Source organism: Tyto alba, unplaced genomic scaffold, assembly GCF_018691265.1.
Source record: "Tyto alba isolate M040663 unplaced genomic scaffold, T.alba_DEE_v4.0 Super-Scaffold_12, whole genome shotgun sequence".
In the NCBI taxonomy this organism is placed as follows: Eukaryota; Metazoa; Chordata; class Aves; order Strigiformes; family Tytonidae; genus Tyto; species Tyto alba.
The window spans coordinates 2400579-2413907 of record NW_024881274.1 but is presented as its reverse complement, the minus strand read 5'-3'; the positions used below and the strand labels follow the sequence as shown (position 1 = coordinate 2413907).

Below are 13329 nucleotides of genomic sequence, written 5' to 3'. Positions count from 1 at the left end.
TCCTGTGACCAGAACTGATGATGGTTCAGATGAGGTTCCCCTACCAAGACTCCCCTGGCTTGCAGGCGTCATTTCTCTGTGTGTCTTGGCACCTGAGAAGGTGGATTTGGGTGATGAACAAGGTGTCTGAGCTCCGAAAGCTAAAGTAGAGCCTTCCTACCCTCCGTTACTCATCAAAAAGAGATTTCTCATCTAAATATGTCAGGAAGCCCTCAAAAGACGGGGTGAGTAATCACCCATCCCTCCCCATGGGCTGTGGAGGGACCCTATTGATCACCTGAGACTTGATGATCAACTCTGAGATGGCCAGAACACAAGGAGCTGAACGTTTTCCTTGCTTTGTCTCTCTTGCAAATTCCACTTCATCCCTCCCCAGAATCTCAGCAGGGCCCAGCTCTGCCTCATGCTCCATCCTGCTGCTGTATTTCACCTCCTGCCCAGTCTTTCATGCTCTCGTTTTCTCCATGTGCCTTGCAAAAACTCAGAAGCAACCTCTGATACCAGCAACACCAGTTTCTGCTTAAATCTCCAGGTTAGAGCTGATTGATTTTTTTTTCTTTTTTTCCCCCCCTCCAGTAGAATTCATTGCAGCGCTGCGGGCCGCACTAGATGTAATTTTCACAGGTTATTTTTACCAGAGGAAAATATTAGACTGCCTGCTGCCATATGAGATCTGTCTGTGCCCCGCTGGCCTTACCGTGGGCAGCGCACTACAACGCACAATGCAAATATTTTTATATATAGTATCCTCCATATGTGGCGTTGGGAGATGGCAGGAGGAGAGAGGGCTGGGGGGGACACACCGGGGGCTTTGGGGGGGCAAAGGGAGGGAGGTGGAGATGCTCTGAAGGAGCGGCGATGCTTTGGACTGAAGGTGGGACATACATAGAGAGGGAAGATCCTTTTCTGGTGCAAAAAGGGTTTGGTTTTGGTGTGCAGCCGATGGGAGGGGTGAAGGCACCTTCGAAGGTCGGCAGGTGCGAAGCTGAGATGGGAGGAGCAGAAGGGACCCTGGGGGAGCATCACCTGCTGCAGCCACCACTCTCCCTGCTTTGGTAACCCTAAACATGAACAACTGCTATAAAATAGGATATCATAAATAACCTAATAAATAAGCAATATGAAATTCTCCACTCCTAATGCCTGCAGGCTTTTAGTTTTTCTCCTGTTAAGGTCTAAAATCCATTTGGCTGCTAGGGTTAAAAATGACTAGTTGGGAAGTTTTCTAAGGAAATATGGAGGAACTGAAACTTCTTGTGGAAATGTATGGAAAACTCTAAACCCCTCTAAAATATTCTGCATCCTTGTTGTTGAACTATTGCTTTGGATGCAAGAACAAGACTTACACCCTTGTATCCCTGAGTTAGAGCAGGGGTTGGGGTTTCTTTTTATCTTTTTTCTTTGTTTTCCCACCTCCAGAAAAGTCAGCCATTGATTTCAGGTCTATCTTGGTCCTTACTGGACAACGCTTTGAAATCTCAGTTGCATGAGCAGAACCATTTCCCTCAACGATGTAAATAAAATACTTGGTTTTTTTTTTTCCCCACTCTGATAGACTAGCTCTTTCCTGGCATTTTGTAATAATAAACTGCATCTGAGGCACATCCTTTTCCATTAAAATAAGTGTTTACTTAGTTGCTGAGTTCACCAAAGTGCTTTGAAATTACATCACTCAAAACACTGACATTTATAGGCAATGCAAATTAAATAGACATAACCACAGATGCCAGTGCAATTCAGGCAGGGCACAGAGTCAAGGTTTCTCAAAACGGTGAAAACCTCTCTGCCCGCCGCCTGTCTTCCAACGTCCTTGTACCAGCAGTGATTTTATTTAATTGCACGCTAACTCCAAGCCTTTTCCATCCAGCCCAGCTTTGCATTCAGAGAGCAATTGCTTTTCTTTGAAAGGATGCAGAAGCAAACGGGACCGTCTCTGGAGCTGCGCTCTGGCAGCACAGGCCTCCTGCCTGCAGGGACTTCCATGCTTCAGCCTCCAGCGATGTGTTCTGGAGAGGGACCAGCAGAAAATAAATAGTTGTAAGAGGTTATTAGTCATTGGAGTGGCTGCAGAATGAGAAGAGCAGGTGGGTGATGGGGAGGCACGAGCTTGGCTCAAGAGGGAACCCTTGACCTTGCAGGATAAAGGCCCAGCAGGAGCAAATCCTGGTTATCTGCCAGTAGTGCTGGACCAGTGCAAGTTCTACAACATCCTTCAGGCTGGAAAATTAAGCACAGATCCTGCAGAGGAGCTGAACCTTTCACAGCTGGGTCTAATGACCTGCGTGGACCTTGCAGTCCCATGCAGGCTCTCAGCACTGTTCAGGGCGGTGATGGTGATGGGATCACCACTTGGGATGGTGACCCACCATCTTGGGGTGGTGACCCACCCCAATCTTCTTCTTCTGTCCCACTTTGGGACTACCATGCCTTCCTATGGGATCCACATTCCCAGAGGGGTGTCAGGATGCACAGGGGCTTCCTAGGGGCCAGTGATGCTCAGAGTGGGAAGATCTTCCTGGCACCTTTTTGGACCTCCAGTTTGAGAAACCACATCCTGCTGACTCCTCTACCAAGTACATGGAGATGACATCTCCCTTTCCTCAACGCCAAAAGCTGGCTGGACCCCTGGGCTCAGCCTCCAAGGCATCCCCATCCCCTCCGTCCGTCCATCTGCCCCGAAAGGGGCAGCAGCAGAGCCAGGACCCAGTCTCAGCACTGAGAAATCTGCCTCCCATCTAGCTCCGCTACCAGCCAAAATTAGCAGCAGCTCTTTCAGTGTTTAATATTTCAAGATGTTCTGGGGGAAGCGGCAAGGCTCCTGGAGGGGGGGAGGGATGGGCGAGAACCGCTTCTGTGCCTTTAAAATGTGTCCTTTTTTTTTCTTTTTTTTTTTTTTTTTTTTTTTAATCATTTCTGTCCCTGCGGTGGCAGCAGCTTGCCAAAGCAAAAGCCAGCAGATGGGTGGCCCAGGGGGCCGGCACCCCCGGCTCTGGATACAGGGAATTTTTCTCCCCTCCGGAGGGTACATCGCTGCCTCCTTCACCTCATATTTCTGGCAGCAGCTCCCAGGGACAGAGGAGATACCGTGGTGGCTCTAACCACACCTCTGATTTTTTGGCTGTCTTCCCTCCCGCAGTCGCCTTTCCCTGCCACACATGATTCCAAAAGGATGCTGAGGTGGGAAGGGAGTTTATTTTCCTTCCCCACCAAGAAGCGATCATATAAGCAGCATAACCTGGCAGGAGCATCCCTCCCTGCCCTGGCATGACCCCAGCAGTAAAGCAGGTTACGAGACACTTGTTCCCCCACTTTTAATGATTAAAGCTTAAGCTTAATAGGAGAGAAGCAAGGAACTGAAATATTCATTTGCTGGCTCCTCGCTGTCCAGCAAAACTGCTTTAACAGCTCTCAGCTCGGCTTGCTGTAGACCTGCCGGTTTCTCCTGCCCTGTATATTATGTAAGAAGCTTTTTAATAATATACGTTGAGACATATGGCCCCTCAGATTTAGTATGCAAATGCAATATGCTTAACTAAAAATAGTGAATATGCTTAATGTAGTTTGTTATAACACCTTCTGTTACTTGGTGAGTAATGAACCGCGGCTGCGCTTTACAGAGAGCTTGGAATGGAGTGAGCAGGCAAAAACCTCCGCTCCGGACTTGCCTTTTGTAGTGAAGGAGCTCGATCGTGTCCTGCCTCCTGCCTCTTCCAGCACCGTGACCGGATAATTAAGTAGAAGATACCCAAATTAATGCTTAGTGGGGAATTAAGTAATGAATTGCTGGTAGGAAAGCTTTGGGGCCCATCTAAGTGTAGTTGTCGCCTTACATCCTGGAATGTTAGCTTGTGTTTTGGGGTTTATATCCCAAATATATTATCCCAGTTTACACTGTAGGAATAGCATAGTGGTTAAATCCCAGCAGTGCCAGGTGAAAGCATCAGCTCTGCGCCCTCATCCCTTGGGATTATACAGCAGAGGCTCCACTGCTGCTTTTCCAGCCTTTGGGCCCTGGGAGGAGAGAGAAGGACACAAGGGCCATCTCCTGCCCTTCCCAAATCTCCCTTTCAGCCTCCCTTTTGCAGGCAGAAGGTTCTCCTCTTCCTCTTTTCCTCTTCTCTTCCTCTTCTCTTTGTGCCAAAACAAAGAGAAACAGCAAGCGAGAGGTGTCATTTCGTGGTGACAGTTGGGTGACAGCAGTGCTCCCATCCCCTTCGCGGGGCAGCCAAGGCTGGGAAGCAGCCCCCCGCGCTCCTGTCGCAGCCCTGGGTGCCAGGCTGTCTGCACCTTTCAGATACCAGGAGATGAGGTTTTCCAAGTATTCTGTGATTAAAAAAAAAAAAAAAAAAAAAAAGGGGGGGGGAACCTCAAACCTCTGAAATACTCTGACTATATCCCAAAAGATAAAGAGGAATAATTGATTTACCTCTGTAGCTAATACCACTGCCTCACTTGTCTTTAACACAAGCTTTTCATGCTGGTAGCTCGCTCAGGTGTGGGGCTTTTGGTTTTGTTTTTCCAGAACAAAACTTTAACCTCACACAGGAGGTACCTGATGACTTGTTAGAGTGGAGCCTGTCACACGGTGCTACTCTGCTTCTCTTCATCTGCTCTCCATCATCATCATCAAAGTCTCCAGTAGCCTTGAGACCATCACTGGTGTTCTGGAGCCACGTCTGTCTGGGTTGTCCAGCTCCTTGGGTGATGTTTGGGGGGGCCTCAGATCACTTCACACCTCTGTGAGAGCGAAGGGGTTGGTCCACCACGAAATTATCCTTCTCCCCCTGTTTTATCCCAACGCTGTTTGTTCAGGAGAACCAGGGGAACATGAAGTCCCTGTTTCTGCTCGTCAGCAGTGCTTTGAAACTTCGGGGTTTGATTTCATAGCTACAGGTAAGGGTTTGTAGAGGGAGAAGCTGATTACCTTTATTCGTTCCTTAGCTCTGAAAAGGGAACACCTGAATTTCCCATTAGGGCTTGGTTGTGGTTATCTGATCCTGTCATAGCTGCCTGTAGAGATTAAGATGCTGCTTGGCTCCCTGGAGGGAAGATGCAACACCTTGGACATGACTCCTCCTGCTGTAGACACCTCCTTGGGATGGGATGAATCGCTCTGGAGCTGCCTGCCTCGCTCCTTTGATGACAGGAGAGGCCTGAAAATTGGTTTAAGTGTCCAAAGCTGGGCACAGGGCTTGCTGAGAGCTTGTATTGGTGCTGTCTGCAGCAGTGAGTCCCCCAGCAGCAGCAGGGACCCCAGGGGTGTCACGGCAGCATCCTCGAGAGCCTGGCATGGACCATGCCAAGGAGGTCATGTTGGAGAGAAAATACAGCATTCCTTGGTACGCTCAAGAGGTTGCAAAGGGGCACGGCCTGGGGGATGATGTCCTGCCTTTTGGGCTCCCAGAAGAAAGGGGACAAGATTGAGGGCCCCGTCCTGAAGAATAAAGGGCTGGGTGGTCTCCATTAGTCCTCTGTATAGGTCTATAACCTGTGGATTATAGGACTTACCATCCTATCACTCCCCACCCTAAATGCAATATACACCTCCTAGAAAGCAGGTAGTGAGGTTTTACCCTGGTCTACAACAAGGGCTCTTTTCCAGCCACTTTGGGGACATTTCTGTCTTCTCCAATATCAACTTATCCTCATTCCTCAGAAGCAGCTGGACCCCTCCAAAGCTTGGCCACAAGGACAAGTTCGTGACAGGCTCCCCTCTTCCCTGGACACCCTTACACCATGGCTTCTGTACATTTAATTTGTCCCTCTTAAATGCAGGTGAGCAGCCAGGCTGGGTTCACACGTGCTCTGCACAGCCCCACTGGGACTCTCGCTTCTGCCACATCCAAGGGGGACGCATGATATTTTTCCCAGCAGCTGCCAGAGCAAGTGGTAGACATCTCATTTTCATCCGTGGGGGAATTCGTTGTCCCTGATTGCTCCCAAAACAGCAGCCAAAGCACAGCCCACAATAGCAAAATACACAGGACAAATTTCAAGTGACTAGTTTTTACCGGGGAAAGTTGCGTCGACTCAGTCGCCTGTCAAACAGACGCTGTCAAACCTCCCCGAACCCTGTTGCAAATACTTATTTCAGCTTCACTTAATCCTGTTACCAAGCAACTTTAAGTGAAGCAAAACACGACGCTTCCACAGAAATGAGAGCATGCACAGGGGAGCGAAACTGGTTTATCTGGCGTTAAACTGGTTTCTTTATAATTCCACGTTTTTTCGTGGTAGGCTTGTGGGTCTTGCTTTCTTACAGTTATGTTTCCATGGTGATTTGTTTGGTTTTTTTTTTTTTTTAATCTATAAATTTTCATCTAGGAAAAATGTGAATGTTAAGCATTTGTTTAAGATTTCTGCACAGAGATAGTCTGGTTGAAGCAGCAGCTGACTTCCCCAGATCTGGGACCACAAAACATGTCCTCTAGGTCGCTGTGGGTCCCGGCTGCCTCACTGGTGTGATGAGCCCAACGTGCTCAGGAGCTGCTGAGCTGCAGGCCCAGACCCCGGCGGGTAATCTGAGGACGCGCGGCCAGGTCCCACACGCTGCCGAGCTAAACGGGAGGCGTGCAGGGGGGGATTTAGGGGGTCAGTGTGTTGGTGGGAAGCGGGGCCGTGGTCGTGCTATTTTGCACACCCAGAGCAAGTCGGGGTGCTCGGCCCCGGAGCTGGGGATGCCGGCCCACCCCGGGGGCTGAGGCGGGAGGTGGAGGAGCGTTTGCTCTGATGTGTGTTGTTTCCATGGCGATACGGAGCAAAGGATGGCATAAAAACTAGAGATGAACCTCGACGTCTCGCAGCTTCTTCTGGGCATGTCTGTGCTGGTGCAGCAGCCCCCCCCTGCTCCTGGGGAGCCTTCCTCCCCGAGGGAGACAAGAAACCATGGGCTCAACATTCCCTTCACGGGCGCGGTGCAGCTGGCACGGGGAAGAACATCTGTGCTTCCTGCCAGATGTTGCGCTTGGCGCTGCCCAGACCCCTCGGGATAGTCCCTGACTTTGCACCTCAGTGATACGCTGTGGTGTTGAATTGCACTTTGCAGGGTGTAGAAGAAGCAGCAGTGACTCTTCCAGCCCAATGAGTTAAGTAGTAACATCGCTCCCATTTTACAGATGGGGAAACTGAGGCAAATGACAAGAAGAGTCTGGGGAGAACCCAAGCCTCCCAGCTCTGTGCTTACTTTTGCTTAGCACAGGAAAAAGCTTATTGCCTAAAATAAACTTCCAAGCCACCTTCTAATACAGTCGTTACGGGGACCAGGTGAGAAAATATCATTTACTTTTCTCAGATTGAGCTGTGTGGGATCTGCTTCAATTTTCTCTGAGCAGGAATATCTTCTGCTGTCGGCAGAGCTGGCAGGTGACGGCTCCAGCTAGAAATGACCCGTGACTCAGAGTGCATCTTCAGTTCCCAATAAATTAGTGCCAAGCATGGCTTCAGATGTTAATTGCCAGAGAGAAGTGGATCACTTTGGACATAATAAGGTAGAGGGAGAAGAGTAGCTCCGTGCCTTTGCCAGCATCTCTTATTTTAATTGCAGCTTCTTGCATATTCACAGGGATGAACTTTGTAGCCCGCACCCAAGCGTACAGTCAGCTGGAGCTTTGTTAAGATTTTTCAAGCGATACTCTCAGCAGAAAGCTTCAACGAAGTCATGGAAAGCCAACTCCAGGAATAGAAAGCTGTGCAATCTGCAACATATAATACTCTGCAGCCAGCTTGAAGCACATGCTGAATTAATCCCCAATTTAATTAACGCTACTCTAATCCTTTAGTGAAAAGAGCAGCTCAGGATTTGTTTGGAAACACTGTCCTCTGTATAGTAATGTATATTATGTATTTAAAAATGCAATTATCAAGGAGTTTTTGCTCCATTCTCAACCTGGGATGTACTAAGAAACAAATTTACAATCACTGTCTTCTGAAAAGTGGGACTGGAGGTTGAATGATGGTCTGTGGTTGGGCACCATCATGAAGTTAGTTTAAAAAACATAAGATACAAACCAAACCCCAGGTCACTGGAATTTATTTTGAAAGTTTTTCTGGCATCTGAGCCAGTTAAAGGGGTTTCAGGGTTGTTTTTCATCCCGTTGATGGGTGGTTGCAAGAAACAAGCTTAACGAAACAGCAGCAACATCCTGGACTGTCAGCCCCATGCCTTCAGGAGGTACCCCTAGAAAAAGCCATTCAAAATGATGCTAAAACTGCAAAAACTGGCAAAACCATGGCAGGAATGTGTCTGTGGATGTTCACAGCCCTGGCTGCACCTCTCCCATCTTGGACAGCCCCTGAGACCCAGGGTTTGCCACAGAGCCTTTTTACATTTGCTCTCCCCAGGGACATTCATGTTAGCAAGCTAAATGCACCCAAAACTGGACGATCTTGAGCTTCTGGCTCCTATGAGACCTTCCTTTTCTTTATGTTTGCAGCAAATATTTAACCCACACTAATGTTTCACAGCTCCACTTGGGACCTAGGAAACATTTAAGATACAGCTAATGAGGGCTGGTCTAGGCATATTCCATCAAAGGGGTTTGCAGCTGGCCTTTTAATTTTTCTCTTGTAGTGGAAAATGGCTATTTTGTGGAAAATGAATTTTTAGGAGAAGTGACAGTTTTTCAAAGCCAGTTTCATGTTTATGGTTTCATCCTCGCATGTGTTTCTTGCAGGAAAAACAATGAATGCTGCCTGGCTTTTGGCAGCTTTTCTAAAAAACTGCTGTTTATTTTGCTCTTCTTGTTATTATCAATGATGAAAATTTATAACTGTGTGTTTTAAAATCAAAGTTTCTTCTGTGGTGTAGAAAATGCCTTCCCCTCCCCGTCTGTGATTACAACTGGCTACATGCCAGGATTTTCTATTTAAAATTACAAAACCTGTTGCTTTTGAGTCTCTTATGGGTACTTGCGGGCTATATGTTATTTGCTTGATATGGATGTACAGGGGTTTACCCACAGATGGACCCGGGCACAGCACCCGGTCATGGGAAATACGTGGAATTAAATCAGAGCTGAGCAGACCCAGGGCAGGTGCGGAAACGGGCAGAGTAACTTCGGATGGAAAATGTTTCGACAAAACAGTTCCCGTTTCCCAACAAGTTAGACTAAATAGAAGCTTTTTTCTCCAACTTGTCAGGTAATTACTGAAGGCAGCATATGGTATCTCCTCTGAAGTGTTGGAAGGGGATCAACACCAGGCAAAGCAATGGAGCCGGGTGGGATCGGTAGGAGTGGGCGTCGTGTGGGAATAACAGGAACGGGATTGAAATTAGAGGAGTTGGTGGGTGCTCGGGAGGGGGTTTGAACCTGTTCTGGTGTGCGTCCGCCCATGGGGCTTGGGCACCTGCCTGCCAAATCGGCTGCGGGGCCCAGGGCTGCTGCGGTGCTGTTGAGCAGTGGTGAGGTTGGCTGGGGACACTGCATTGCCAAAGGTTTTGGGGAAAGCTGGCTTGACCCTCAGTGCTCGGGGGGGGGTTCGGTGGGTCGGTGCTGGGGAGGTGTTGGCAGGGTGGAGACCCTCAAATGGGACCCCCATGGGCGGGCAAATGCAGGGCATGAGCAGACAGCAAGAGAGCTTGGACGTGTCAACATCCATCTGACATCTCTTGGAGCAAGGGGAGCCCAGTTATGGCTGAGGAAGGCAAAAGCAGGGCAAGTTTTTGTCATGGTGGGTCCCAGGAATAGGGTTGTGTTGCTTGCAGTAGCCCCCATCATGGGATGATGGTGGGGAGTGATTCAGGTCATGGTTGTTGGGTCTTGAGCAGAAGTAGAGGCCAGAAGCAAGGGTGGTCAGTGCCAATCTCACTCTGGGAGGCTTCAGCGTAGGGAAAAGCCAAAATAAACTCATACTCCCTGTGCCAGTATCCCACCAACACGGGATTCGGAGGAGATGCTCTGCATCCACTGCGTGCCACCACGTGCCACCCCGTGCAATAGCAATGTTCTGTGCCATAAATCGTGACGTTACTTAGATACCGAAAGCACTTTTGTCACAAGGAAGCAAAAATAAATAATTAGCTTGCGTGGAGAGCCACGGAGCCAATGCAAAGGCAGGCAGATTAGCGTGGGCACCGGAGACAAGTGTTCAAGACTGAGCCTTGCAGATCAATACATCCCTTGCTTGGTTAAAAGTCCAACTCCAGCTGGTTGGAGCTGAGCCCCAACCAAGCGTGTGGAGAGCTTGATGCCACCCCAGAATTTCACAGAAGAGTGCAAGGCCTGGGGAGTTAACTGTTTTAATAACTCCTGTTTATGTTCAAACTGTTCTCCTGTGCCTTAGATAGAAAAGCTGGGCTTTAAAAGGTTAAATATTAATAGCCTGCTCCAGCTGCTCATTCTGAAAAGGCTGTTGACATCAAATGCTTGAGGTGTGGAGATGCTGCTGGTAGGCACGTTGCCGCAGGTGCAGAGCAGGAAGCTTTGCATAGCTAACATGTAAAGCAGCCTTGCTGTCGGAGTGGGGCTTTGGTTTGGTTTGTGGTTGGCAGGGAGGGTTTGTTTTTTCAGCAGGGGATGAAGGTGTCAGCAGCGTGTCTGGCCGAGGGTCTCCAGAGTCTCTGGTCCAACCTTCTTGGACCAACACTTGATCGGTTTGGTTGTGACTTTGCCTAGCTGAGTGTAGGAGCCTCGGAGGATGGTGAGCTCTAAAGGAGTAGAGCTGAGCACTGGGGGTGCTCATCTTTAGCCGGACAAATCCATGCAAAAGCCCATTCCCACCCGTGCAGCCTCTGGCTTCATTTGCCTTGGGAGCTACCGGATGAGCAGTGTCCAAGACAGTCCTCTTGGGAGAGGAGGGCTGATCCCTTTGCTGTCCGACTGAGTCAGCAGAGTTGCACCCTCTTAAGCAATGGGTTCTTGAAATCTGTAAACCTCATGTCATCCAGTATCCCCCTTATTCTACCCTTTTCCTTCTCTGCCCATATCGTCCCATGGTCTGGTGTCTTTTGCTGTTTCCTGCTGCATGTCTTTGTGCAGCCCCTGGTGTAACAGCTCTGCGGCTCTGATTCCTTGGTACTGTGTTTCTATCAGTGCTTCAGGTTGAATACTGAAAAGGTATTGTTAAAAATTGAAATACATAACAAAATAGTAGAAAAAGACCAAGGAATAGTAAGAAAATAAGGAGTGATTCATCTTTCAACAGAAGCTCTTTAGATGTGGAGGTGGCATTGCTGGCCACAGGCATGGATTCATATTAGTGGGTATCTCAGTTTTTAGGCCAAATTATGCATAGTTAACAATTTCCTTAGCAAATCAGCTCCCACCCTTTAGTCCCATATGCTCCCTCTAGTTTGTTGAGATGTGAGACCGTAGCAGCAATACTAAAGAGAGAAAGGTTACACACCCCAGCTGTGTGAAGATGCCTCTGTGATAAGAGGAGACCAAAGTGCTCATATACCACACTCAGGTCTGATTTGCATCCCATTAATTCCGCTTCAGAAAGTCTCTTTTGGATTGGTTTTGGCTTCTAGTGGAGGAGGGGGACTGACCTCAACTTACTTGGTATTCAGCATAAATTTGGGATGTGGAAACTTCGCATCACCCAAAACTCAGTGATGTGTCTGAACCCAGGCGCTGCAAATGCCTTTGTCCAGCCTGGAACAACTTCAGCAGCCAAAAACAAGAAGTCCTTTGAATTTGACACACTTTTTTTGTTATTTAATTACCTATATTCTCTCCCAAGTGGCCTCAGGCTGTGTCAGAGATGGGGCAGCAGAGGTGGGGTACACACATGCTTTCAGCATTGGAGACATTACTGATAGTGGAAACAGCTCTGTTGGGGGAAAGAAGAGTTTATTTGTTTTAGTAATACGGGAATGCATTCTGTAACTAAATATCATCTAGAAAGTAGATGTCACCTCCTGTTTTCTGTAGCTTGGAAGCACAGACCAAGCTGGAGAAGTCATGAAACTCTGTGTTACAGGGAGGGTGAGCCCTTGGGAATGGCGGCGGTGTAAGGAGCAGGAGCCTGGAGATGCTCTTGGTCCTGTTGGGCGGCAGTGGTGATTTGGGCTGAGTCCCGGGTGTGCTCTGCTCATGGCAAGCACTGCTGCTGGGTTCCCTTCCTCAGTGCCCAGAAGTCTGGTCATCCAAGTGGAGCACTCCCAGCTGCTTATCTCCTGCTTTTGAGCAACACAGATTTACCAGATAAAATTTCCCACTGAGGGGCAAACGCGCCCGTGCAGATGGACACATTCCAACCCATCACAGCCCTCTGACCTCCCCCTTTCTTCTTCCAGAGGAGACAACGTTCGAGGCTGGAGTCAAAGTCCAGATCCACAGCCAGTCTGAGCCTCCCTTCGTCCAGGAGTTGGGGTTTGGGGTGGCCCCTGGATTCCAGACCTTTGTGGCCACCCAAGAGCAAAGGGTAAGTCCTAAATTTATTTACACACCAAGAACCCTCCAGTGGGTCTGTATGAGAGGTTGCTTCTACGTACCAATGCCCCTTGGGAGGCACCTTTATCATTTGTAGCTGTTTTTATGCCTTGCTCCAAATCGGTTGGGACAAGGGCAGCTTTTTCAGCGTTGCTTCCCAGGCATTGCCCACAGTCATTGAAATTTTGGCCACAGAAAGGACTTCATCTCTGGTAATTTCCCTGCCTTGCTCTTCCGTGCTTATGGTTCAGCTGTGGCAGCCGCTCAGTGTGTTGGGTACCTTCCAACCCACAGAGAAAGGATGCTTTTTGCCAAAAGACTCTCACACTCCAAGGATATAAAAAGAGACAAGAGGAGAGTGTTTCATTATGTAGATCAGTGTGAATCCTTTCAGGTAGCACAAAAATAGTTGTGATATTTATTATAAACTGTGGTGGGATGCTCGTGGCTCAGGATGCATCGCCCTCCCTGGGTCCTGACTGTGGCACATCATCACGGTCTGGATGGATGCGGTGTGACGTAGCATCGTTAGACCCAAATCCTGATTAGGCATTTAGGAAGCCGGCCAGCGGAATAATTTTTTTCCCCCAGCTTGGCCCCAGAGCTTTCATTCCGAGTCCTCCTGCCTCATTGCTTCTTTCATTTTCCTCCCTGCTCTTTCATCCTACCTCAAATGAGACATAAATCAAGTTGAGGAAAGTGAACACAAGCTGTTGGAGAGTTTGCTCCGATTAAACCTCTGTGGAGATCAGAGCCGCAGTTGTTACACTTCAGCTCAGAGCAATGCGAAGAATTTGCCACCAAATATATCATTAAGGCATCTCTCCACGGCCACCAAGTACCGAAATACACCTGAAGATGCTGCATTCCAGCAAGCCTGGATGCAGATCTTCTCTCCTTCGTTACGGCACGCCTGTGTGTAATCGTCCAGGAGATAACGAACGGTGTGGGTTCC

The 13329-nt window shown here is 48.7% G+C and overlaps 1 protein-coding gene across 3 annotated transcripts in view; it reads left to right on the top strand.

Annotated features, from left to right (window-relative positions):
- Positions 1–13329, top strand: part of ASIC2 (acid sensing ion channel subunit 2) — a 507564-nt gene that overhangs the window by 472854 nt on the left and 21381 nt on the right. For all 3 annotated transcript variants that reach the window (XR_004409049.2, XM_033006339.2, XM_042787473.1), the window contains exon 3: positions 12239–12366. Coding sequence is in view for 2 of the 3 variants with exons in the window: in XM_033006339.2 (XP_032862230.1) it covers positions 12239–12366 (128 nt within the window). In the remaining variant the exon portion in view is untranslated. The remainder of the gene's footprint in view (positions 1–12238; positions 12367–13329) is intronic.